The sequence below is a fragment of the Saimiri boliviensis genome, chromosome 6 (assembly GCF_048565385.1).
Source record: "Saimiri boliviensis isolate mSaiBol1 chromosome 6, mSaiBol1.pri, whole genome shotgun sequence".
Classification (NCBI taxonomy): Eukaryota; Metazoa; Chordata; class Mammalia; order Primates; family Cebidae; genus Saimiri; species Saimiri boliviensis.
The window spans coordinates 87,704,570-87,732,360 of record NC_133454.1 but is presented as its reverse complement, the minus strand read 5'-3'; the positions used below and the strand labels follow the sequence as shown (position 1 = coordinate 87,732,360).

General features: G+C 39.5%; 1 protein-coding gene across 2 annotated transcripts; it reads left to right on the top strand.

Moving 5' to 3' along the window:
* SAAL1 (serum amyloid A like 1) lies at positions 1–27,791 on the top strand. Of its 2 annotated transcripts, none has more exons than XM_010349045.2 (12): positions 1–186; positions 2,711–2,824; positions 9,813–9,896; positions 14,874–14,953; positions 16,666–16,725; positions 16,853–16,968; positions 17,648–17,828; positions 20,256–20,338; positions 20,427–20,615; positions 23,768–23,961; positions 26,620–26,712; positions 27,645–27,791. In XM_010349045.2, exons 1-12 carry the CDS (start codon positions 55–57, stop codon positions 27,735–27,737), a joined length of 1,419 nt encoding a protein of 472 aa, XP_010347347.1. In that variant the 5' UTR covers positions 1–54; the 3' UTR covers positions 27,738–27,791. The 2 variants fall into 2 exon arrangements, with proteins under 2 accessions (XP_010347347.1, XP_003919933.1); XM_003919884.3 differs by having other exon boundaries at positions 2–186; positions 23,765–23,961.

Below are 27,791 nucleotides of genomic sequence, written 5' to 3'. Positions count from 1 at the left end.
TCGTCTCCTCTGCAGCTTCCGGCACGGCCCTGTAGCGCGGGACGCGGCCAAGTCATGGACCGCAACCCTTCGCCGCCGCCGCCAGGTCGCGACAAGGAGGAGGAGGAGGTCGCCGGGGGAGACTGCATAGGGAGCACGGTCTACAGTAAACACTGGCTCTTTGGCGTCCTCAGCGGACTCATCCAGGTGTGGAAACTCGCGCCACGCGTGGGATCTCCCCACATCCTCCAGGCACCCGGGCTCCGTCTCTGGCGGCTCCTCCTGCCCCGGGAGCCGCCATCCCCACGAAGACCCTTCCCCAGGCGCGCGCTGCGGGACCTCGCTCCTTGCGTTTCTCCCGCCGCTGCCGACCACAAAACTATCTGGGGCCTCTCCAGGTCTCTCGACACGAAGGAAAGTATAATGGCAGGGATGCTGGAATACTTGGGGTTATATTTTGCTTTTGCAAGTTCTCCAGAAATACATGATCGTGTAACTACATTGCTCGGGTTTTGCCCCCCATCCCCACTGTCATTTCTGAACCCCAAGTCCTTAATTTATGTATGTCATGGACTATCGTTGTATTAGAGTAAACGGTGACTTTAGGGTTATACAACTTTTACATGAAAAACGCGGCTTGTAATCCCAACACTTTGGGTGGCCGAGGCGGAAGGATCGCTTCAGCCAGGAGTTGGAGACCAGCCTGGGCAACATAGAGAGACCTGGTTTCTGCAAACTAAAAAAAAAGAAAAAATAGCCGGTCATGATGGTGCATGCCTGTAGTTCCAGCTACTCAGGAGGCTGAGGCTGGAGGATTGCGTGAGCCTGGAGTTGGAGGCTGCATTGAGCTGTGATCCAGCTACTGCACTCCAGCCTGGGGGACAGAGTGAGACCCTGTCTCAAAAACACACACCAAAAAAATAAAAAAACACAATTTAATTGCCTACAAGTTGCAGGTCACCTAATGGTTCAGAACCTCTATTTATCTCTTAATTTCTATAAAATGGCTTATAATATTTATATTATTATATATAGGGTTATCATGTAGGTTAAGTGAGATTATAATGGCCATAGAGTGCTTAGCATGGTGTTTGACTTATAGGAGGCTGTCAGTAAATGTGCGTTTTCTTCTCCCCATGTTTCCCTAATTGGTTTTTTTGCTTCCCATCTCTGGCCTCTCCAGTTCATTTTCTACACAGCTGCCAGAATAATCTTTAAAGACAGGGCTATTGGTGATACTGCTCTTAGTTCCTGTTGCCTAGGAGAAAAATACATATTTCTTGAAGCTTGGAATTTAGGGCTCTTGTACATTTTCTGGCCTCATCTTTCCATGATACACTTTGTTCCATCAACACTGAACTGTTTTTCCCCAAAACATGCTAGGCCCTTTCTTAACTCTTGGACTTTCCTCTGAATACTCACTTCTCCCCTTCACAAGACAAACTACTATTCTTCCTCCAAAATTTAGCTTAAGTATCACCTTCTAAGAGAAATGTTCCGCATCTCCCAGGAATAGGTCATTGGTCCATCATTTTTGCTACCCCAACTCTTTGTCCACAATTCAGTTGAATCACACAGCCTTTTCTAATATGACTATCCCTTTACATGCCTTTCCCCACTAAATCCTAAAAGTAAAAAAAAAAAAAAAAAAAGTGTAAAAGTAAGGTATTATATCTTACTCATCTTTGTATATCCATCCCAGTGCCTAGCAACAGTATTTACTTTGTGAATGTTGAAAGAATAGATCTACTCAAGACACTAAGTTTTTAAAAGAAGATTTTTGCAAGAGAAGGTACTTTGCTGTTAGCCTCTTTGTGACTTCTAAACGATTATGGGTTAATATTAAAGTAAGTCCTCACTTAACATCAGTAGGTTCTTGGAAATTGTGACTCTAAGCAAAATGACTGATAATGAAACCAATTTTATCGTAGGCTAATTGATTTAAACAAGAGTTAAGTTCCTGTGGCGTATTTCTGGACACAAGAACATCGCCAAACTTCTAAATGAGGATCCAAAACACTTCTAATATTAACTATTGAGATAAATGTGAGCTATAAATACGTTGAAGAAAGGTTAATAAAAACAGGATAATTATTTACCCAGTTTTGGTGAATTAGTGAGTGATGGTGATAGTAATGATGGTGTGTTAAATGAAGGAATAAATGTTTACAAAGCAAAAATGATCACCTCTTACTACTGCACAGTCCAAAAACAGTAACAAATAAGGCAGGCTTACTGAGCATTTTCCTACCATATAATTTATTGTCGTGCGTCTCTACGATTATTGTCGTCTTTACAGATTTTTGTTTTACAATAATTTGTATTCATCCATTTTCCAACCCGCTTGCTGTGGTTCAGGGTTGAGGGTGGCTGGAGCCTGTACCAGCAGCTCAAGGTGCAAGGCAAGAACCAGCCCTGGACAGGATGCCATCCCTTCACCGGCACACTTAAACACACACACACTCACTCAGATTGGGACCATTCAGACACACCATTTATGCTAATGTGCAAATTTTGGGGATGTGTGAGGACACTAAAGTATCTGGAGCAGACTCCTGTACCCTTGGGGAGAACATGCAAACTCCATACAGATGGTGGCCCTGGCCAGGAGTCAAATTTTTTTCTCATCAACATTATAAGGAAATGTTACTCAGTTACCTGCTGTACTTGGGTACCTGGTTAGTACTGTAGACAACTTTTATTCATGTTTTCTTTCTTTGTGTTTCTGAAGATTGTTAGCCCTGAAAACACCAAATCTAGCTCAGATGATGAGGAGCAGCAGATGGAGCTTGATGAAGAAATGGAGAATGAAATTTGCAAAGTATGGGATATGTCAATGGATGAGGTATGAGGCTGGAAACAAAACTCTGGAAAGACTGTTGAGTGAGGAGGTGGTGAGTGGATGTTTTAAAATGGTTCAGTCCTTCAGTCTCCGGGGAAAGGCTTTAATTGCCTGTCTGTAATCACACCTGTATGTGATAGAGGGAATGGGGTCCCAGGAGCTACTAATGCTAAACTTCTGTCTTTGAGGCTGGAGGATCTGAGCTGTCATTAGATTTGGACTAAATACATAGCTCTTATGAATATATTCCTACATCCATATAGGCCAGGAAAGTTCTGATATTTATCTACCTAAAGAGAACTCTGCCCATATATTTGAGAGGAGGTTAGGAGTTAGAAGACCACTAATATACTGTGCTATTAGAAGAAAGGGACAATAAAATATCTATAATTGCAATATTAATAATTGTATTTTAATATCCATATTTCATTCAATAGCTCAAAAGCACTTTCATGTGTTCTATTTGATCTTTACAATAACCCTGTGATATAAGTAGTATCCTTATTTTATAGCTAAGAAAATAGAGGCCAAAAGAGATTAAATGACCTCTATAATCGCTCTTGTTTTATTACCTGGACTTTTGGAATAGCTCCCTGATTAAAATCCTTGTTTTCGTCTCTTTCGCCTCCCTTCTATCCTCTACATTGCCACCCGTGTTATCTTTTTTCCAGAAGTATAGACTTAATTGTACTCATTTTCTTAAAAATTGTCAATGGCTGTTCATTGTTTTAGTCTTTTTTTTTTTTTTTTTTTTTTGAGACGGAGTTTCGCTCTTGTTACCCAGGCTGGAGTGCAATGGCACGATCTCGGCTCACCGCAACCTCTGCCTCCTGGGTTCAGGCAATTCTCCTGCCTCAGCCTCCTGAGTAGCTGGGATTACAGGCACACGCCACCATGCCCAGCTAATTTTTGTATTTTTAGTAGAGACGGGGTTTCACCATGTTGACCAGGATGGTCTCGATCTCTCGACCTCGTGATCCACCCGCCTCGGCCTCCCAAAGTGCTGGGATTACAGGCTTGAGCCACCGCGCCCGGCCTGTTTTAGTCATTTTTTAAAAAACAACTTTATTGAGGTATAATTAACACAAACTATATATTATTTTGAAGTATAATTGACATTCAGAAAACTTCACATATTTAAAATAGACCGTTGATAATTTTTTTTTTTTGAAGTGGAGTCCCTCTCGCCCAGGCTGGAGTGCAATGGTGCAGTCTTGGCTCACTGCAACGTCCACCTTCAGGGCTCAAGTGATTCTCCTGCCTTAGCCTCCGGAGTAGCTGGGAGTACAGGTGTGCACCACCAGTCTTGGGGAATTTTTATATTTTTGGTAGAGACAGGGTTTCACCATGTTGGCCAGGTTGGTCTTGAACTGCTGACCTCAAATATCCACCCGCCTCAGCCTCCCAAAGTGTTAGGAGTATAAGCAGGAGTCACCGCGCCAGGCCGATAAATTTTGACGGATGTTTACGCAGATAAAACTGTCACTGTAATCAGAATTGAGAGCATACCCATCACCCCTAAAAGTTTCCTTATGGTCCTTGGTAGTCTCTTCCTCCACCCTCTCCAGGCAACCACTGGACTGCTTTCTGTCACTACAGATGAGTGTGTATTCTAGAGTTTTATATAAATGTGCTCGTATTCTTTTTTTGGTCTGGCTCTTTTACACAGCATAATTATTTTGAGATTCATCCATGTTGTGTATATCAATGGTTTATTATTTTTATTGCTGGATGGTATTCCATTATATGCATATACCACAGTTTATCTTTTTACCTGTTGATGAATACTGGAGTTGTTTAAGGTTTATTACACATGAAGCTGTTGTGAACTTCTGTGTACAAGTGTGTATGGACATATACTTTTCTTTTTTGGGGGGCAAATACCTAGAGTGGTGTATTAGTCCATTCTCATGCTGCTATAAGGAAATACCTGAGATGGGGTAATTTACAAAGGAAAGAGGTTTAATTGACTCTCAGTTCAGCATGGATGGGAGGCCCCAGGAAACTTATAATATGGCAGAAGGTAAAGGGGAGGCAGGCAAACATGGTGGCAGGAAGGAGAAGTGTGAGCAGGGGAAATGCCAGATGCTTATAAAACCATCAGATCTCATGAGACTCACCCATTTTCGTGAGAACAGCATGGGGGAAACTGCCCCATGATTCACTTACCTCCACCTGGTCTTGCCCTTGATACATGGGGATTATGGGGATTGTAATTCAAGGTGAGATTTGGGTGGGGACACAGAGCCAAACCATATTAAGTGGTATGGCTGAATCATATGGCAGATGTATGTTTACCTTTTTTTTTTTTTTTTTTTTTTGAGGCGGAGTTTCGCTCTTGTTACCCAGGCTGGAGTGCAATGGCATGATTTCAGCTCACCGCAACCTCTGCCTCCTGGGTTCAGGCAGTTCTCCTGCCTCAGCCTCCCGAGTAGCTGGGATAACAGGCACGTGCCACCATGCCCAGCTAATTTTTTGTATTTTTAGTAGAGACGGGGTTTCACCATGTTGACCAGGATGGTCTCAATCTCTTGACCTTGTGATCCGCCCGCCTCGGCCTCCCAAAGTGCTGGGATTATGGGCTTGAGCCACCGCGCCCGACCTATGTTTACCTTTTTAAGAAACTTTCAAATTGTTTTCCTAGGCAGTTTTTACCATTTTTCATAACCACAAGCAGTGTATGAAATACAATTCCAGGTCGAATTTCTCCTCATCCTCACCAACACTTAGTATGGTCAGTCTTCTTAACTTTAGCCATTCTAATAAGTATGTAGTGATATCTCATTGTGATTATAATTTGGACTTCCCGAATTCCTAATGATGAGTATCTTTTCATGTGTTTATTTTTACTCTGTGTATCTTTTTTGGTGAAGTACCTGTTTGAATCGTCTCCCTGCTTTTTAATTGTGTTATTGTGTTGTTTTCTTATATTTTCTCCTAAAAGTTTTATAATTTTAGATTTTGCATGTAAGTCCGTGATTCATTTTGAGTTAATTTTTGTATAATATACGGTGCAAGGATGGATTGAAGTTTATTTTTTTGTCTGTGGATATTCAGTTGTTCTAACTCATTTGTTGAAAAGACTGTTCTTTCTCCATGAATTGCTTTTGTGTCTTTATCAAAAATCAGTTGTCCACGTACTTTATACTTTGAAATCATTCTTTTAAAGATAGACGTCCAGTACTATAAAAATGTTCCCTAAATATTTGTACTTTACCATTATTCTACAAATTCTGATATGTTGTGTTTACATATTTTTTTTTTTGAGACAGAGTTTCGCTCTGCATTTTTTGTAGAGATGGGGTTTCACCATGTTGGCCAGGCTGGTCTCGAACTCTGGCTCTCAAGTGATCCACCCTTCTCGGCCTCCCAAAGTACAGGGATTACAGGTGTGAGCTACTATGTCCGTGAAAGTTCAGAATACTTTCTAATATCCTTTACTTTTTCTTTGTTTCGTAGATAATTTAAGTTTCAAATATTTGGGAATTTTTCAGTTATCTTTCTGTTGCTGTGGTCACTGAACACTGCATCCTTTTAAATGTGTTGAGACTTGTTTTATAGCCCAGAGTATGGTCTATCTTGGTAAATGTTTCATGTTCACTTAGAAAGCATGTGTGTTCTGTTGTTGCTGGTTGGAGTATCTTGTTATCAATGTCAGTTGGATCAGGTTGGTTGAGAGTATTGTTCAGATCTACCTTCTACAGGCAGTGCTCGACTTTCGACCACGGTAGAGACCGCGGAACGGTCGTAACACGATTTGGTCGTAAGTTGAGTGGGCTATATGTACAGTTGAAATGGTGCACGCGGAGATGGTAGTGCTGCCAGAAGCTGGTCCGCACTGTCGTACGCCCAGCTGGGCAACGTTTGTGCTGCCAGACACGGAGCAGTCATGGCTAGCGATTGTGGTCGTAAAGTTGAATGGTCGTAAGTTGCATAGGTCGTAAGTCGATCAATACCTGTATTTGTTCTACAATTATTGATAAATTATGGTTAAACAAAATTTTTTTGAAATAAATAAAACCTGTGTTTTAAATGAACTCTTAGAATGAAAATCTCAGTTTTAAAATTGAGAAAACAGTGCTGCTGTTTGAAGGAGGTTATTGGTGGAGGGCAAAGTCATGTTCTTTTTGGCCTTCTTCTACTCCCTTATAAGAGATGCCCTTGAGGCACCACTCAGAACTGAGCTCTCCACTGACCATTGAGATCCTGGCACAAAGTCTAATGAGTTTGTATCTCAGCCTTGTCTCTTATCGCTCAGTAACCATGAATTCAGTGTGCGAGGATTAGAGACCGCCAGATACTAACTATACTTTCACGTGTCCATGAGTGCCGTTCATGCCATTTGGCGAGGAATGGCTTCCAGCTGGCAAAATCCTTCTCATTGTTTATGGCCTGGCTTCAGTGTCACCTCCTCTGTGATGCCACCCCAGACACTCCAGGCAGAATTACCCTTTCTTAATTTGTGTTCCCACAGAATCACTTCACTCTGTTACATGTGTCCTCTGATGGATTTAAATTCCTTCTCATCAAAGCATAATGTCATCTCTTCTGAAATACCTTCTCTAATGTCATGTCTAAAGTAGCCCTGTTTATCTCGGTTTCTAGCACATACCGTCTTATTTTCTTCGTAGCATTTAGAAATTGTGTAGTTTAGTTGTTTATATATTTATTGCTTGTTCATTTCTCTAGAATGAAAATTCCATGGGACTGATCCCTTATTTAGCTTGTTCACTGATGTGTCCCTAGAGCCTAAAACAGTGCCTATTAGGTTTTTCAGAAAATATTTGGTGACTAATGAATGAATAGATGAATATCTGAGAGGTAGCATGTTGTGATGGTTCAGAACATAGTCTTGCTGGGTACTTGCCTGTATTCCCAGCTGTTTGGGAGGCTGAGGCAGGAGGATCACTTGAGCCCAGTAGTTGGAGGCTGGAGTTAGCTATGATAATGCCTGTGAATCTGTGAATAGCCACTGCTCCAGTCTGGACAGCATAACAAGACCCCCATTTCTTTTTTAAAATAAAAGAGAGACCATAGGCTCAAATTTGAACCCAGACTCGTGGGTTCAAATCCTAGCTTTGCTCTACTGAGACTGTATAATCTTGCTTAACCTTTTTAAACTTCAGTTTGCTTATGAGTATAATGGGGCTAATAATGATAACTAGTTGATAGAGTTGTTTTGAGAATTAAATGAGATAGCATGCAGTCCTCTTCACTGTGCCTGGCATTTAATACTTGTTCAATGAATGTTAATTTCCATTATTACTGTTGGTGTTGATATTGTTAGGCCATCCTTGTGCTACTTAAGGAATTATCATTAAATTTAAACATTTCTGCATGTGACACAATTGCTCACAGGATAGACAGCTTGATTACTTAAAGTGAAGAAAATCTACTGTTAATGACTTTCAGTTTAGATTGTTATCCTTGAAAATATTATTTTCTCTGACCATGGTCTTTTAGTAAGTAGAGTATGTCCCTCCCAGTCAATTGTCTGGCAGGTTACTGGTTACATGTGCTGTGGAGGATAATTGCCTCTCTCTTTGAAGTGCTCCAGGGTCCTTCTGTGTGCATTTTCACATAAGCCATCCAGCTTATATTTTAAGTTAAGGCTTCTCAAATATATACCTCTAATTTAGTGAAAATCTGAGGCAGTGGATAACCAGAAACTTAATTTTATTTATATATTTTACAGTGCAAGTCCCCAAGAAAACTGATTTACCTGTTGTCTTACATTTCTAGGTGAGATTTGGTCCATTTGGAGCCACATGTTCACTCACATGTGCATCTCTATGGTTATGTGTGTTCTGCCCCTTTAGACACTGTGGCAGACTCTCTAGGAAGAAGTTATGAGGCTACTGCAGTTATATTGTGACCAGAATTTATATTCTATTGATGATTTTAAAAACACAAGTGTTGGTTTTGGACAGGACCCAATAGCAGTTCTTAGCTTCTTTCCCCTACCGTGTTTTAAGCTCTTGGAGGACAAGAAAGAATTCTGTTTTTATCTGAGACAAAATCTCACTCTGTCGTCCAGGCTGGAGTGCAGTGGTGAGATCTCAGCTCACTGCAACCTCTGCCTCATGTGCTCAAGCAATCCTCCCACCTCAGCCTCCTGAGTAGCTGAGACTGTAGACGTACAACACCATGCCCAGGTAATTTTTGTATTTTTTGTAGAGATGGTGTTTCACCATGTTTTCCCAGGCTGGTCTTGAACTCCTGGGCTCAAGCGATCCACCTGCCTTGGCCTCCCAAAGTGTTGGGATTACAGTTGTGAGCCACCTCGCTCAGCCAAGTTATACTCTTTTTTTTTCTTCCTTTTTTTCCTCACTGTGTCGCCCAGGCTGGAGTACAGTGGCATGGTCATGGCTCACTCCAACCTCAACCTCCCTGGGCTCAAAGTGATCCTCCCACCTCAGCCTCCCAAGTACTTGGGACTGCAGGCATGTGCCGCCACACCCACTAATTTTTGTATTTTTGTGGAGATGGGGTTTTACCATGTTTGCCCAAGCTGGTCTCGAACTTGTGAACTAAAGTGATCCGCCCACCTCAGCCTTCTAACCAGCCTCCCAGAGTGTTAGGATTACAGGTGTGAGCCACTGCGCCCAGGAGTTTTACTCTTTTCCTTATCCCTCACTTCTAGCATAATACCTGATATGTAATCAGCAAATGTGTTTGAATGTGTTTAATGAGAATTCCTAGTGGGTAGGAAAATTACTAAGGTAAATAGATTCAGGGCAGAAAAGAATAGGATAATCCTCTGGAGTATCATAGGTAGTTTGATTTGTTTATGGAATTGTTCCACTGTCTGGGACCAGTTACCATAAAGACTGTAACATCACTTTTGTCTGTTGACACAATTCCTAACCCTGTGGTTTGTTTTTCTTGCATCTAAAATTCTAATTTTAATATAGAAGCTTATGGTTGCCTAAGCTATGGGGTTTAGGGAGGAATATTCAACATCCAAGTTAATAATCATTTTTCTTTTCAGGATGTGGCTTTATTTCTCCAAGAATTTAACGCTCCTGATATATTCATGGGAGTACTGGCCAAGTCCAAGTGTCCTCGATTAAGAGTAAGTATGTACATTTCTAAAACCTTCTTTGAAGCAATAAGAATAGATAGTGCTGGATAGTCATTTATTTTTCTCCTTGGGAGGCTGAGATGGGAGGATCACTTGAGCCTGGGGAGGTCGAGGTTGCAGTGAGCCATGACCATGCCACTGTACTCCAGCCTGGGTGACACAGCGAGAAAAAAAGGAAGAAAAAAAAAGAGTATAACTTGGCTGGGCGAGATGGCTCACAACTGTAATCCCAACACTTTGGGAGGCCAAGGCAGGTGGATCGCTTGAGCCCAGGAGTTCAAGACCAGCCTGGGAAAACATGGTGAAACACCATCTCTACAAAAAATACAAAAATTACCTGGGCATGGTGTTGTACGTCTACAGTCTCAGCTACTCAGGAGGCTGAGGTGGGAGGATTGCTTGAGCACGTGACACAGAGGTTTCAGTGAGCTGAGATCTCACCACTGCACTCCAGCCTGGACGACAGAGTGAGATTTTGTCTCAGATAAAAACAGAATTCCTTCTTGTCCTCCAAGAGCTTAAAACACGGTAGGGGAAAGAAGCTAAGAACTGCTATTGGGTCCTGTCCAAAACCAACACTTGTGTTTTCAAAATCATCAATAGAATATAAATGACTATTTGATTTTCTTACTGACCATAAATCAGCAAATCAACCTTCAGATGTTTGTCGGACATTGCCAGGTCCTAGGTAATTTGCTATTAAAATTTTTTCTTTTAATTTTTGAGACAGGGTCTCAGTGTTTTCAAGGCTTGGAGTGCAGTGGCATGATCACAGCTCACTGCAGTCTTGACCTCCTGGGCTCAAGGGACTCTCCCACCTCAGCCTCCCAAGTTGCTGGGATTATAGGTGTAAGCCACCACACCCAGCTAATTACTGTTTTTATTTTGTAGAGACAAGGGTCTCTTTATGTTGCCCAGGCTGGTCTTGAACTCCTGGCCTCAAGTGATCCTCCCACCTGGAACTTCCAAAGTGCTGGGATTATAGGCATGTGAGCCACATGTCTCTAATAATTTAAAATATTAAATTATTAATAACTTAATAATTTAAAATTATTAGAATCATGGAAGTTTAGATTCAGGCTGGATCAGGAAGATTAACACTTTAACAGCTTTGGAGATGAGTTAGGCGTAACCACTGTTATGCTGCTAGTATGTATCAGAACAAAGAATAGGGCCTGGGCCTCCCATTTCTCGGTTGATTGCTCTTTTTTGCTCACAAAACCCACCATTGCTTGAAAACCATTTTAAACTGCTGCTCAAGACTTCTACTCTCAACCTAACTCATCTTTCCAGCATAAAATCTAGATAGCCAGATAGCCCTTCTGATTTAGCCAGATCTTTCTACTCCCTGTCTCATGCTGTCCCTGTGCCTCCTTTTGTGTGCCTCTTGTCCCCTCTCAGTATTTGCATCTGTTATTCAAGGTGGTACTGTTCCTCCCATACCTTCCCAAGTGAGTAAGCTTTCAATGGTCATTGCTGTTAGGAAACTGCCAAGAACAGTAGATAAAGACTAAAGGAGAGGCCTTTATGTACTGTACAGTGTACTGTGCTTTACTGCCAATTGAGTTGCCATGTGCTATGCGTGTCATGGATGATTAGTAAATACCTGTTCAATAATTATTATTATGAAAACCTGCTGTTTACGGAATACCTGGTCTTACTAATGTGAGGCAAACTTTTAAAGAACTAGATCTCGGGTGAAGATACGTGTTCACAGTCACACAACTAGGAAAGAATGGAGCTTGGATTTCAGCCTAGGCCTGACTCCAGTATAACCACTGTACTGTATTTCCTCTCTTTCTTTGAGATTATAAAATGGAGAATTCCATGGTATATTTTTGCTGATTGAAGATTGAATTAAAATTCTTATTTAAGTAGAATGTTCTGTCTGAATTAGGGCCTGATTAACCACTTTTTCCTTGAATCCTTATATTAATATAAGATGTGACAACTATGCTATTTCTGTAGTGAGTTTTTCTGTCTTAAATATATTTACTCACTATCAGTATATGAAGGAATAAGCTTATGTCAGGAATGGCACCTTTTAGGAATTAGTCATACTATCGTATGTGTATCTGCTGACCATAGTCTGCTGCTGCAGTGATTCTTAGCCTTGGCTGCACGTTAGAATCACTTGGCACATGGGCTGTCAAACTTCCTTACGTCCCCTCATCACTAATTGTCAAGTCCACCTCCAGAGTTTCTAGTCCAGTAGGTCCAGGATTCCTAATACGTTCCCCGGTGATGCTGGTGCTCTGGAGCATTGCCACACTCTGAGAAGCTTTGCCCTAGGGAACTTTTAAAAATCTTGAGTCAGGCTATACTCTAGATGAATTAAAGCAGAATCTTCAAGTGTGAGACTCCGGGAAGCTTTTAAAGTTCCATTGCAGTGAACAGCCAAGACTGAAAAACTTCATCTTTGATTGGAAGTTCAGTTAGTCCCTCTTCAGTTTGTAAGGGAAACGTATGTGTTTTTTTTTCTGCCCCTACTCATTCTTAATCTTTTCCCAACATTTGACCACTCACATTATATTGAAACTCCATTTCTGTAGCTCCTGTGCCACCTCACTCTCTGGTCTCTGACCTCTTCAGTCACTCCTCTCTCACCTTTCATTGGCTTTTTCTTTCTTCCTTTATTATACTGTCCCGAATAGAATATGGACGCTTTCTAAGGTGTAGACCCTGATTCTTTGTTCTCATTATGCTCATTTTCCTAGTGAACTTATGTGTTCTTTACACCTTTAACTTGCAACTCTGCCTGTGGGAGCAAAACCTTGACTTCCCTCCTGGTAACTGAAGTCACATCTCCCACTTTCTTCAGGCATTCTCTGCTTGCATGCTATATAGTTGTCCCTTGGTAAATATGCAGGATGGTTGCAAGACATTCCCCCATACTAAAATCCACACATAATTCTGCAGTCAGCTCTGTGGAACCTGTGTATATGAAAAGTCAGCTCTGCATATTATGCAGGTTTTGCATCTTGAGGATGCTATATTTTCAATCCAAGTTTGGTTGGAAAAAATCCACCTGTAAGTGGACCCACACATTCAAACCTGTGTTGTTCAAGGGTCAGCTGTACTCTCAAACCTATGTCCTCGGTGATTTATGATCACACTTAACTGATCATAAAAGTCACCTGGTATATGTTGGGTAAACAATAGTTTTCCAGGCTCTACCCTAGAAATTATGATTCAGTAGATCTGAGATGAGACTTGGAAATCTGTATTTTTAATGAGCTCCCTGAGTGATTCTTATGTTTCAGCAAGCTTGGAAACACTGTACTATCTGAACTCATTATAGCTTTTCAATTTTCCTGTCAGTGGGAAAATTTCAATTTTCCTGTCAGTGGGACCAATATCACTGACTGGGGAAATGAGGCAACTGGAAACCTAGGAGTCAAGTTCAACTGCTTTCTTTCTTATCGTTACATTGGATTATTTTGCTTTCACCTTGAGAGTCTTCATCAGCTTCATCCTTTTCCATGCCTGAGTGCCCACCTCCTCTTGCATCTTGATTACTGAGGTTCAGTTAGGAATAGTGTTCAATGCTCAAGCCCTGGAGCTCTGCCATGTTCTAGTTGGAGATCTTAAGATCTTAGGCAAGTTGCTTAACTTCTCTGTGCCTTAGTTTCTTCATCTGAAAAAAAATGGGGATACTATTAGTACCTATCTCCTAAGTTATTATACAAAATGATACATGGAAAATGCTTAGAGTAGTACCTGGCCATAATGAGTGGTAATAAACTGTTATTAATTAACTGTTACTGAGATAGATTCTTAAGTTATTTTAAACTGCTTTTCCCTATACACTAATCTCCCCTTATCCTTGGAGGATATATTCCAAGACCCCCAGTGCCTAAAACCAAGGATAATATTAAACCCTATTTAGAAAATGCACAAATTTCTTTTTCCTTCTTTACAGTTTCGTGGATAGATTTGTTTTTACTATAGATCCTAAGCAACCTCAGCATATATTTTTTTGTTTTGTTTTCTTATGAAGTCAAGAACTTTCACCTTTTCATGTAAAGAAAGCACTTAACGACCGCTCCTTGGCGTATCCAGATTGCCAGCATCACTACTCTTGTGCATTATTAAGTAATGTAAGGGTGACTTGAACACAAGACCTGTGATCCCATGACAGTTGATCTGATAGCCAGGATGGCTACTAAGTAACTAATGGGCAGGCAGCATATACAGTGTGGATATGTTGAACAAAGGAATGATTTACATTCTGGGTGAGATGGTGCAAGATTACATCCTGCTACTCAGAAAAGGCATGCAATTTAAAACATATAAATTGTTTGTTTCTGGAATTTTCCATTTAGTACTTTTGTACCAAGGTTGACCATGGGTAACTGAAACCGTGGCTAAAGAGGGACTATATTAATATATTGTGCATTTTGCTGCCAGAATAATCTAAGATACTGTTTCAGTATGTTATCTCTCCTTTTTGAGCATCTTCATGATTCCAAATAATTTCCCAGAATAAGTCAAATTCTTCAGCATGGCATTCCCAGCCCTTAATCTCAGTCGTTTATACCTGCAATATTGACCTCATGCTGTTCACCCACTTTGTGCCACAACCAGAGTACTTTCTTTATTGTCTACTGTCTTAGCCATGTACATGATTCCCTTCCTGCCTTTGTTGATACTTTCCCCTTATTTGAACGTCTTTTAGTTTGCATATCTCAATCCTGTCAATCATTTTAAACTCCTTTTATTGTTAAGAATTCTTCTTCCATTGCTCCTACCTTTGCCCTTTCTTTTTCTGTGTCTTTCATCCCTTCTCAGATACTGTAAGCTTGTCCAGATTAGGGTATAGGTAGTATATGTATTTCTTTATCCTGCTTCCCTTCCACCTTGCCCCAAAACTTCGCTCAGTGAAAGTTTTTTTTTTTCAGGTTGATAATTCTGTTTATGTGTCTTTCACCTCAGAACCATTGTGACTTGTAAAATTTGATTTGGCAGGAAATCTGTGTGGGGATTTTAGGTAATATGGCTTGTTTCCAAGAGATATGTGTGTCCATCAGCAGTGATGAAAATCTTGGGTAAGTCTTATTACATAATGGTGTTTTAAATATATTCATTTATATCTTTAAGGAAATTCTATATATAGCAAAAGTAACAAATCTGAAAACAGTCCTTCCTCTGTCTTGATGAACACTCTCTAGGAACTTCTTTGTGTGTTGATGATAGCTAGGGGTTTCTTCAGGAGGTACTAAAATGATTCAGGATTTAAGCCTGTTTTCTTCAGTAGCAAGTGAACCTGAATTGTCAGCTGTTGCCAGTGAGTCAGATAGGGGAAGAACCGGTGGGACAAAACTTGGAGATGGGGCAGCCAACTGGAATCCAAAACAGTTTAGGTGCAAGGAACCCAGTGACTCAGCTGGAGTCTACAGAAACTAGATTCGTTGAATAATGTCATCCTGAGAACTCTGACTTAGAGGGTAAGACTTGCCAACAAACTAGAAGATAAAGGGGTGCTCCTGTGATTGAAAGACTCATATTTCTGCTTTGAGGCTAGTTCTCTTCTTCATGTGTAAAGTCCTGGGCAGAAGGTTTTTTAATGGAGGAAACCCAAGTGGTTACTGTGTTCTGAGAACACCCTGAAGTCATATGCTAAATTTTGTGGGTATATTAGTTTTCTAGGCAAAGGGTTCATGGCTATTAATCAAAATCTCAAAGAAATTTGTGCCCAAAATATGTTAAGAAAACTGTTCTAGGCAGTTTTTGTCAGAGCTGGGGCCATACGGGTTTTACTACAGGATTCAAGTACCTGGGTTTCTCAAAAAGAGGTAACTCCTAGTTGTGGAGGGACTTTAAGATCCTAGTTTGGGGTATTTATTCCTCAATAATTTACAGTCACTCATGGAACAAATGACTCAGGATTATGTTCAGTCTCTAGTGTTCTCTATCAAAATCTGCAAGTGAGAAATGTTAACAAATGTTATAAATTCAATTAAATGCTGATGGGATATAAATTTGTTGAACCACTTTAGAACAGTTGGGCATTATCTGGTCACATTGGATCATATGCATGTGCTGTGACCAGCTCATAGTGGGCATATATGGTAAGAGAAACTGTGCACGTGTGCATCAGAGTAACTCATACAAATGTTATAGGAGAATTGCTTGAAATAGCCCAAAATTGGAATCAATACAAATGTCCATCAACAGTAGTCTGGAAAAATAAATCGTGTTATCTTCACACAATGGAATGCTCTACAGCAGTGTATCAAAGAACAACAGCTACAGGAACAACATGGGTGGATCTTACATACATAGTTTTCAGCAAATAAATGAAGACTCAAAAGAATAGTATTTCTTTAATATGCTGTCTCCCTTCCTTGAACATCTTCATGAATCCAAATAACCTCCCAGATTATGTCTATTCAGCATGGCATCTTAATCCTTTTACCTGTGGTATAAAGCAACACCAAAATATATAAAATAATGAAACTATAGAGCAAAGTAAGGAAATGATTGCTGGAAAAGTCAGAATGATCATCATTTCTAGCTGGGAAAGAGAATTGTGATTTGGAATGGACACCTGGTGACTACAGAGATGCAGCTCTGTTCTGTTTCTTGGAAACACGAGTGTTTGCTTCAGAATTGTTCGTTAACTATAGATTTGTATATTTTGGGCTTTTCTGTATACATGCTGTGTTTCACAATAAAGATGTTCAAAAAATGAAATGAAAACTCTGATACTCTAAATGCGAAAAGTGAGGCTTATTGGTTAACTTCTGTGTTTTTGTAGGCAGGTGTTATTGCACTGTTTGTATGATTCAGACCCACCTACTCTGCTGGAAACAAGCAGGTATGCTTTTCCTTTTATGAATTCTGTGATGTTACTCATAAGAGTAGCTAAGAAAGTTAATTTTTTATTTTTGAATTTCCTTTACTGATTTTGAAAAGTAGAAATTCAACCCACGTTTACCATATAGGTTGTTGCTTACTTGCCTTTCCCAGGCAGAAGTGGCCAGTGTCTGGGTTGAAAGGATCCGGGAACATCCAGCTATCTATGATAGCATTTGCTTCATTATGTCAAGTTCAACAAATGGTGAGTCATGTACTCTAGAAAAAAAATGTTTTAAATTTTACTTAATTTTTAGGAAACCGTGTAGCTATTTCTAGAAGTCACCTTTTTAAAAAAAAAAAAAAAAAAGGCTTGAGTGCAAGGTAATAAAGTTGTTGGAGACAGAATCTTGCTCTGTCACCCAGATTGGAGTGCAGTAGTATGATCATAGCCCACTGCAGCCTCTAACTCCTGAGCTCAAGGTATCCTTCTGTCAGCCTCCTCAGTAGCTGGGCCTATAGTCATGCACTACCACGCTCAGCTCGTGTTAGAATTTTGTGTAGAGACAGGGTATTGCTTTGTTGCCCAGGCTAGTCTCGAACTCGTGGGTTCAAGCAGTCACTCAGCCTCAACCTCCCAAAGTGTTGGGATTATAGGTGTAAGCCACCATGCCCAGCTTTTTGTTTGTTTGTTTGTTTTTTGGAGATAGTTTTTTGATTGAAGAAGATATAAAATTTCTTAAACTCCTGGGACACTGATAAATTCCTCATTTTAAAATAAGGAAATATAAGCAAATTTAAACATAGGAGATAAGTAAATCACCCTTGGAATAAGCACTGCTTGAGCAAGATTTGGCTTTCTTAAAATAGCTTTAGAATTTTGCTTGACCATATTACTTTTAACAGTTTGTATCTCATTTCAATATCTGTTTTATTCTCTGCAGTTGACTTGTTGGTGAAGGTGGGGGAGGTTGTGGACAAGCTCTTTGATTTGGATGAGAAACTGATGTTGGAATGGGTCAGAAATGGGGCTTCTCAGCCTCTAGACCAACCCCAGGAAGAGTCTGAAGAGCAGCCAGTTTTTAGGCTTGTGCCCTGTATACTTGAGGCTGCCAAACAAGTACGGTAGGTGAGCTCTTTCATGCAAGTGTTTTGGGAAAATGCGATTGCTAGAAGTATTCTCAGATATAAGTCTTGTTAGATTCCTTGCAACAGAAGGAATGTTACGTTGAGTCACTACTAATATTTGTAATGTAACATGTTTGCTTTTTGCAAGAATGATATGGTTACAAAGTTCCTGTTATATTGTCATTTAGCTATAGGCTGTTATTCAACATTAAATGTGGTTTCTGTCTTAACATCATCAGAAATTTTATGTAATTTAAATCAAAGAGAAAACATTTTCGTGTGGTTATTTTACATCGAACATTTAACAGCTTCTTAACTTTGCACATCATTTGTTTATTTATTTAGCTCCTTGTGTTTATATGCCAGTCTTCAATAAGTGATTGATTTTGAGACTCTGATGTCTTGCCAAGAGTGATTACTAGGTCTTACAGGTCATTAAAACTATTTATTGCTAATCACTAGAAAATTAATTTTGAGATTGATCTGCTTAGTGGTTTGCTTAGTGCATTATTAGTGCTGAGTAAGCCACATCAAAACCTATTAATTTTGTGTCCTTTATCCAAGTGAGGATTAAATTCATCATCTTTCCCTAAATCTGCTTCATCAGTATTCTCGGTATCAGTAAATGGTGCAATCATTATCCTATTTGGATAACATAGAAGAAATGGAGAAGCCATTACTGAATGCCCCACTATTTTCCCATTGTAGTCGACTTCCAACCCTTATTCCTGACTTTTCCTGGGATTCCATCCATGCCAATCAAGCCATTATTGTCTCTCATCTGGACAACTGCCACATTCTTTTACTTGAATTCCCTGCCTCCGTGCTTGCTTCTTCCCAAGCCTAGACTTAAAAGCTGTTTTTGTAAAGTACGCACTCATCTCACTCTCATGCTTCAGTCTTTTCAGTTGCCTTCCTTAGGATAAGGTCCAGAAGAAAACAACAACAACAAAAAACACAGCTTGAATACTACGTACATCACCTGGGTGAAGGGGACCATTTGTATTCCCAAACCTCAGCATCATGCATGTAACAACCCACAACATATACCTTCTGAATCCAAAATTTAAATAAATAGTCGAAAAAAGAATGAAATAAATGAAAAATCCTTAAAAAAATGAAGTACAGCTTATAGGCCCAGTAGAATGCCTCTCTATCCTTATTCCTTGTACTCTGCATTTTGGGCCTGTGAAGCTTGCTTCACTTCTTCAATTGAACCAGGCTCTCTTGTTGCCAGGCCCTGGCACAGTATGTTTCCTCCACCTCAAACACTTCTTTGCGCCTTCATGTTTCTGTGTAAACATCATTTTTCATAAGATACCTTCCCTGACCTTGCAAATGAAGTCTCCTTGCTCTGTGAAGTTCCTAGTCCTATATTGCTGCGCGCATACCACTTTATTATAATTACCCCGCTCGCAATCTTCTTTCCTTTTAGAGTAAAAACTTTATGAAGATAGGAATAACATCTTATACATCTGTTTTCTTAGTTCCTGACATAGTGCCTGAAAGTAGTAAGTACTTAAATAAACATTTGCCAAACCATTGTTTTAATTGTTCACTGTCTTTTCACTTGCTTGGTTGAAGAACTAAGATTTTGAGTTTCTAAACTGTTTAGATAAAATTTAAGAATACAAACTGCTGATCATAAGAATTAGACTTATGTGGTTTTAGTATTCTCAGCTAGAGAGCTAGGATAATCCTGAGACGTTTTCAGAACATCATTGTTGATGCATGGTGCAGTGGACCTTACTCTCATACTCTAAAAATCTTAGTCATTTTTTGTTCTGATTATTCAAGCAAACCAAAATGATAAAGTATCAACTAGCAGGTTTCTGCTTTGTTACTTTCATGAGATAGAGGCAAACAATTTTTTTACTTCTTGCCTGTGTGTGTTGATTATATGTATATATATTTTTTTTGAGACGGAGTTTTGCTCTTGTTACCCAGGCTGGAGTGCAATGGCGTGATCTTGGCTCACCGCAACCTCTGTCTCCTGGGTTCAAGTAATTCTCCTGCCTCAACCTCCCGAGTAGCTGGGACTACAGGCATGCACCACCATGCCCAGCTAATTTTTGTATTTTTTTAAGTAGAGACGGAGTTTCACCATGTTGACCAGGATGGTCTCGATCTCTTGACCTCGTGATCCACCCGTCTCGGCCTCCCAAAGTGCTGGGATTATAGGTGTGAGCCACCATGCCCGGCCGTGTGTTGATTATATTATATAATATTTGTGATTTTTTTTTTTTTTTTGCTGTTTGTTTTAGTATATAAAAGCTCTAATGAGCATAGTGACTTCATTCCTTTCCTTGTTTTATCCTCAGCACTTAGAGCAGTGGCTGGCACAGAGTAATAAATATTCCTTGAATGGATGAATGATTGGAATCCCCTGGACAGTAAAGTTGTGGCTTTTACTTTTCTTTTCAGTTCTGAAAATCCAGAATGGCTTGATGTTTACATGCACATTTTACAATTGCTTACTACAGTGGATGATGGCATTCAAGCAATTGGTAAGATGGTTTATCCAGATGCGCTACAGTTACTCATTTAATTCTTTGCTGATTTTAAATGACTACTTTCTTTATTATCTTTATTAAGTACATTGTCCTGACACTGGAAAAGATGTTTGGAATTTACTTTTTGACCTGGTCTGCCATGAGTTCTGCCAGTCTGATGATCCACCCATCATTCTTCAAGAACAGAAAACAGTGCTAGCCTCTGTTTTTTCAGTGTTGTCTGCCATCTATGCCTCACAGACTGAGCAAGAGTATCTAAAGATAGAAAAAGGCAAGTACAATTTTTTAGGCTCATACTGTTTTTCATTTCATTTATTTCTCCCTTTTTTTCTTTTTATTTCTCCCTTTTAAAAATGCTTTCATTCTCCTAATTATAGAAATGTTACATGCTAAATTTTAAAAATTTATTATCATATTTATTTACTTATTTTATTTTTTATTTATTTTTATTTTTTGGAGATGGAGTCTTGCTCTGTTGCCTAGGCTGGAGTACAGTGATGTGATCTCGGCTCACTGTAACCTCTGCTTCCTGGGTTCAAGTGATTCTCGTGCCTCAGCCTCCCGAGTAGTTGGGATTACAAGGCGCACACACCATCAAGCCCGGCTAATTTTTGTATTTTTTCAGTAGAGGCAGGTTTCACCATTTTGGCCAGGCTGGGCTCTAACTCCTGACCTCAGGTGATCCACCCACCTCAGCCTTCCAAAGTGCTGGGACTACAGGCATGAGCCACCTCGCCTGGCTATTTACCTGTTTTAAAAACAGAGTCTTACTTTGTTGCCGAGACTGTAGTGCAGTGGCAGGATCATAGCTCACTGCAACCTTGAATTCCTGCGCTAAGGTGATTCTCTTACCTCAGCCTCCTGAGTAGCTAGGACTCCAGGCACATGACACTTCACCTGGCTAATTTTTAAATTTTTTTATGGAGACAGGATCTTGCCATCTTGCCCAGGCTTGTCCCAAACTCCTGGGCTCAAATGACCCTCCTGCCTTGCCTTCCAAAGTGCTGGTATTATGGGCATGAACCACTGCACCCTGCCTAAAAATTTATAAAATTTATAAAAAACATCAAGGAAACATGATGCTTGTAAATCTACCATCCAATACAGGCATATGTATTTTTTTAAATTCTGCTTTTTAGCCAACATTTCATTTTGAAAGTAAAGTGAATATTTTCCTATGTAAATACATATTCTTTCACATAATGATTTTTATGACTACAGTTAAATTCATGATTCATTTAGAATTTATTCTGGTGTCACATGTGAAATGTGGCTTTAATTCCCCCCCCACTTTGATAACTTTGGTGCTAGCGGTATCCGTTGTTTTCCAGGGTGCTACCCTGTTATCTCACCATCATTTAGTGAATAATCCAGCTTACCTACAGTGATTTGAAATTTCGTCATTATTATTTTTTAAATTCCCCTATACATTCTATTTAGTTCCATTGCTCTATTTACATATTAGTAGCCATATTGTTTTTAAATATTAAGGTTTTATGTTTTAATACCTAATAGTGAATCCCCTTCATTCTAAGTTTTCAGAATGTTTTTAACTATTCTTATCACTAACTTTAAGTTCCAAACCAAAAACTCTGGTATTTTTGTTGATATTGTGTTAATTTTATAAGAATATGTTATGCCTTTTCATTTGTTCAGGTCTTATTTTGTCCCTCAGTAATGGTTTCTTCATATAGATCTTGTATATTTCTTACTAATTCCATTCCTAGACATTTTATCCTTTGGGTTTACTATTGTCTATGACATGTTTTCTTCCACTGATTATTGTTGTTGGAATACATGAAGGCTGTTGATTTCTATGTGTAAACTTTGCCTCTTGTAACCTTACCAAATTCTTACTATTTTTAATAATCATTCCAATAATAATCCTTGGGCTTTATCTGATAGTGCTTTGGCTTAAATTAGATATATCTTATCAATTCTCTATCTGTGGTTTCTTTTTCTTTCTGGGTTGCCTAGTATCTCTGGTGTTAAATAATAGTGAAGATAGAAAACATCCTTCCCTTGTTCCTGATTTTATTAGGAATAATCCTAGAGTTCTACTGTTAAGCATTACTGGCTATAAGATACATATTTTACAGCCAGATGCAGTGGCTCACACCTAAAATCCCAGCACTTTGGGAGGCCAAGGTGGGCAAATTACCTGAGGTGAGGAGTTCAAGATCAGCCTGGCCAACATGGTGAAACCCTGTCTCTGCTCAAAGATACAAAAATTAGCCAGGCATGGTGGCACACGCCTGTAACCTCAGCTACTCGGGAGGCTGAGGCAGGAGAATCACTTGAATCTGGGAGGCAGAGGCTGCAATGAGCCAAGATGTCACTACTCTACTCCAGCCTGGGCAACAGAGCAAGACTCGGTCCCCTCAACAAAAAGTTATATGTCCTACCATTTAAGGAAGTATTAATCCGTTTCTATTTTATTGAGTTTTTAATTTTAAAAATGTTGAATATTTTTAAGATCATCATTTATAGATATGCTACATCATTGAGAAAGTGGCATTGAGTACAGATCTTAGGGAGAGAATGGAGGGAGTCATATGCATACTTGGGGAGAAGAACATTCCAGACAGAAGGAATAGAAGGTATAAAAGCCCTGAACCAGAAGTACGCCTGGTGTCTTTGAGGAGGAACAGTGAGATCCCATATAGCTGAAGTGGATTTAGCAAAGTAGCACATGGAGCCAGAGAGGTAGAGTATGGAGGTTCCGATTTTGCCTTTTCCTCTGAATGAGGTGGGGAACCATGATGGGTTTTAAGCAGATGTTGCTTACACATGAGCTGACTTTAGTAGGTTGCTGTTTTGATGAGAGATGTAAGGGGCCGTGAATAGAAAAGGGAGACGAGTTAGGAGGCTTTTAGAGTCTGGATAATTGACTCATAGCAAGAAATGTTATAACTTGGACTAAGATGGAACAGTGGAGGTGGTAGAAAAATGCTGTGAGCTGATTTTTTGTATTTGGTAAAATATGGTTTCTCCAAATTGCTCAGGCTGAATGATCTCAAACTCCTGGGCTCAAGCTACCTGCCCATTTTGGCCTCCCGAGGTGCTGGGATTACAGTCATGAGCCACCAGGCCTGACTTCCGGGGCTTTTAAAATTGCTGATGTTTGATTGCTTTACTTTTCAACTCAGTGTTACCTTTTCAGAGAGCTTTCCCTGCTAGGCCATTATATTATATTCCTCTTTTATTTCCTTCATAGAACTTACCAAAACCTGAAATGGTCCATTTTATTTACTTATTTGAAAGTATAAAAATATAAGCCACTTATAGGCTGACATCTTGGTCATGTTACCACTGTATCTATAATACCTAAAATAATGATGTCTAGCACTAATTTAATATGTATGAATGAAAAATCAAACTGAACTGGCCAATTCAATGCTTCTTGATTTGTTTATACAGTAGATCTTCCTCTAATTGACAGCCTCATTCGGGTCTTACAAAATATGGAACAGTGTCAGAAGAAACCAGAGAACTCGGTGGAGTCTAACACAGACGAAACTAAAAAGACTGATTTAACTCAAGATGATTTCCACTTGAAAATCTTAAAGGATATTTTATGTGAATTTCTTTCTAATATTTTTCAGGCATTAACAAAGGTAGGAAAGAAGTACTGATGATGATGTTGTAAGCGAAAGTGTGTACAGCTTAATGCTCCAAACTTTATTATTACTGCTATTATTTTGTTAATATAAAAGTAATAACGAATTTGGGAAAATAAAGAAAGTAAAATCTTAATATCACTATGAGTTTATAATCTTTTTTTTTTTGAGACGGAGTTTCGCTCTAGTTACCCAGGCTGGAGTGCAATGGCGCGATCTCGGTTCACCGCAACCTCTGCCTCCTGGGTTCAGGCAATTCTCCCATCTCAGCCTCCTGAGTAGCTGGGATTACAGGCACGCACCACCATGCCCAGCTAATTTTTTGTATTTTTAGTAGAGACAGGGTTTCACCGTGTTGACCAGGATGGTCTCGATCTCTTGACCTTGTGATCCACCCGCCTCAGCCTCCCAAAGTGCCGGGATTACAGGCTTGAGCCACCGCACCTGGCCTGAGTTTATAATCTTAAAAACCACTAGTTGTATTAGTTTGGTATATTTATGTATGACAAACATATATTTGCATGCATATATATTTTTAAGTGCATTTTCATATACTTTTACCCAGCATATGCAGACTGCTCTTTTTCCTAACACTGTATTATAAGCATTTTTCTTGATTCTAGATGAAAGGCTTTTAACTGAGAGCCAATTTAAATGTAATTTACCAAGTAATCAGTTTTCAAAATTTACTGCAAACTTCTCCTAAGTAATACTCTCCCTGAATATGTTCAGTGATTAATATCTTCCTTTGACCATATTCTTTCTATCCATGTATTTGGAAAGAAATAGATTATGAATATGTTAAGAATATATTGTTTTATGTATTATGAATATAAAATATTATAAATATAACTATGAAGAATATATTTACTCATACCCACTGAATTTTTAAAAGAGTATTCCTTAATGAGAACCTTCTCTTGGCCAGGTGCCCATAATCGCAGTTCTTGGGAGGCTGAGACAGGCGGATCACTTGAGTCCAGGAGTTTGAGACCAGTTTGGGCAACACAGCAAAACCTCATCTCTACAAAAAATACAAAAATTAGCCAGGCGTGGTGGCACACGCCTATGATCCCAGCTACTTGGGAGGCAGAGATGGAAGTATTGCTTGAGCCCAGGAGGTCAAGGCTGCAGTGAGCCGAGATTGTGCCATTACACTCCAACCTGAGTGACAGAGTGAGACTCTATCTCAAAAAGACAAAACAAAACAAAAAGTTTCTCTTAATCTGGTGATTTTTATTTTTTTTTAAGCAAAGTCTCACTCTGTCTCTAGGCTAGAGTGCAGTGGTGTGATCTCGGCTCACAACCACCTCCGCCTCCTGGGTTCAAACGATTCTCCTGCCTCAGCCTCCTCAGTATCTGGGACTACAGGTGTGTGCCACCACACCCAGCTAAATTTTGCATTTTTAGTAGAGGTAGGGGTTTCACCCTGTTGGCCAGGATGGTCTGTATCTCTTGACCTCGTGATCCACCCGCCTCGGCCTCCCAGAGTGCTGGGATTACAGGCGTGAGCTACCTTCCCTGGCCCGATTTTTTTTTTTTTAATTATTATTATTAGTTGTCTTGCTTCTCTTTTCCATATTTGTATTTTCCAGATTTGGGGTTATTACCTTAGCAGGTCTTACAGAATACTGGATTCAACATTACAGATGTGAAGATGGCTAGGGCATAATGCCTATATTTTGTCAAAATGCTATTTACATGTGAAAATGTTGCTTTTACTTGACCCTTATTATTGGGTATTATAATTTTTATGTCAAGTAAAGTTCAACAGGTGATAAATTGTGCCTTATTTTGATTTGCATTTTAAATTAATTAGAGATTGAAATATTTGGATGTCATATATTGATTGTGTTTCCTGCTTTTTTATAATTTATCCAGTTTGATTATTTGTATAAATTTACTGGGTAAAAATGCATCTTTTCCATATTCATTGCATGTATTTTTTTTTTTTTTTTCTATTTTTTGCTGTTGCTTTTGTTTTTTGGAGCAAGGGACATCGATATTTCTTAACTTTTAAGTGGTAGGAACATCAAAGGAAGGTGGACTGAGAATGCACTAGGGCAATGTCATGCAAATTCTTATATGCCATATTTAGGGGATTTGGACTTAATCTTGAGGAAACGGAGGAGCTACTAAAGATTTTTTTCTTTTAAGCACCAAGTGATATGAGCAGTTTAGAAAGATTACTCCAAAAGCAATAGCGAGGAAGGAGTAGAGAGAGTTGAGGCTGGAGAGCAGGAGACCAACCTACAGGGCTCGTGTGGTTGATAATCTTCAAGAATCATCTGAAAAATGGTGACAGCCTAAACAACTGAAGTTTGAACGGAGAGGAGGGATGCAGTAAGAGAGATCTGGTAGAACAGACTTGAATACTCGCGGGGAGGGGTCAGCAGCAGGGGAGAAGGAAAAGTCTTGACTGTGTTCCAGGTTTTTGGTCTGTGTAGCAGGGTGGGTAGTCGTGCCCTTCGCTAGAGTAAAGACTACATTGGAGAAGGTGTTTGGGTTACATAAGCATCCTTGATGTCAGTGGGTTCAGTTGGGACATTTGAAATGCCTACGGGGTCAGTGGGGAATTGTATATACTGATTTGTTTTTATTCACTAAAGCTTGAGAAATTTTCCTTTTTTGACATTGAATCTTGTGCTGTTTTAGGAGACTGTGGTTCAGGGAGTAAAGGAGGGCCAGCTTAGCAAACAGAAGTGTTCCTCTGCATTTCAAAACCTTCTTCCTTTCTATAGCCCTGTGGTAAGTATGTGTACATGTATAGGTGGCTAAGTTTCATAGGATTACTAAATGTTTTCAAGTAAGCACTTGATTTTGAGGTCATTGTCAAAAAAGATAGTATATACAATTTATATGACTTAATGCCTTTGTCAGATAGATGACTGGTAGAAACAGAAAACCAAATACCATATGTTCTCACTTAGAAATGGGATCTAAACCATTGGATACCAGGGACATAAAAATGGGAACAGAAGGCACTAGGGACTACAGGAGGAAGGGAAGGAGGGAGGCAGGGTGGGCAAGGGCTGAAAAACTACCTATTGGGTATTAAGCTTACTGCCTGGGTGACAGGTTCATCTGTGCCTCAAACCTCAGCATCATGTAATATACCTTTGTAACAAACCTTTGTAACAAATGCACATTTAGACATTTAGACTCTTCTGAGTCTAAAATAAAAGCTAAAAAAAAAAAAGGTGACTACTGGAAAATTCATAATACTATTGGGAGTAACAATTTTAAGAGGAAAAAATCAGCTCTAAATTTATAATACTCCTTTCTGTTATGAAGTAGATAGCATATATATTAAGCCAAAGTCAGATTCTCAGGAACAGTCGGTAGGTTTCTATGGTTCTTCAAATGACATCACATTTCCTACCATTAGAAGCAGATTTCAAAATAGGAACTTTTCTAGGAAAACGAAGGACAGAATGTGGGAACAGACGGTAAGGGGAGGCAGGGGGAGAAGTACTAGGTCAAAAGTAAAACAGAATGGAAGCATAGTCATTTCCTTGAGAATATTTTAGAGGACTGCTTAGGAAGTACTTTTACTGTCATCTGGAGATCTGCCAGCATTTCTTTTCCATCGGACCATTTAGAAACCACAAGTAGAGTAATCAGTACCTTAAACCACCTTTTTCTCTGCTGTGTTTGATTTTTTTTTGTTTGACTCACAGGTGGAAGATTTTATTACAATCCTACGTGAAGTTGATAAGGCCCTTGCTGATGACTTGGAAAAAAGCTTCCCAGGTTTGAAGGTTCAGACTTAAAAACTGAATTGGAATTATTTCTGTACAAGAAATAAACTTTATTTTTCTCACTGA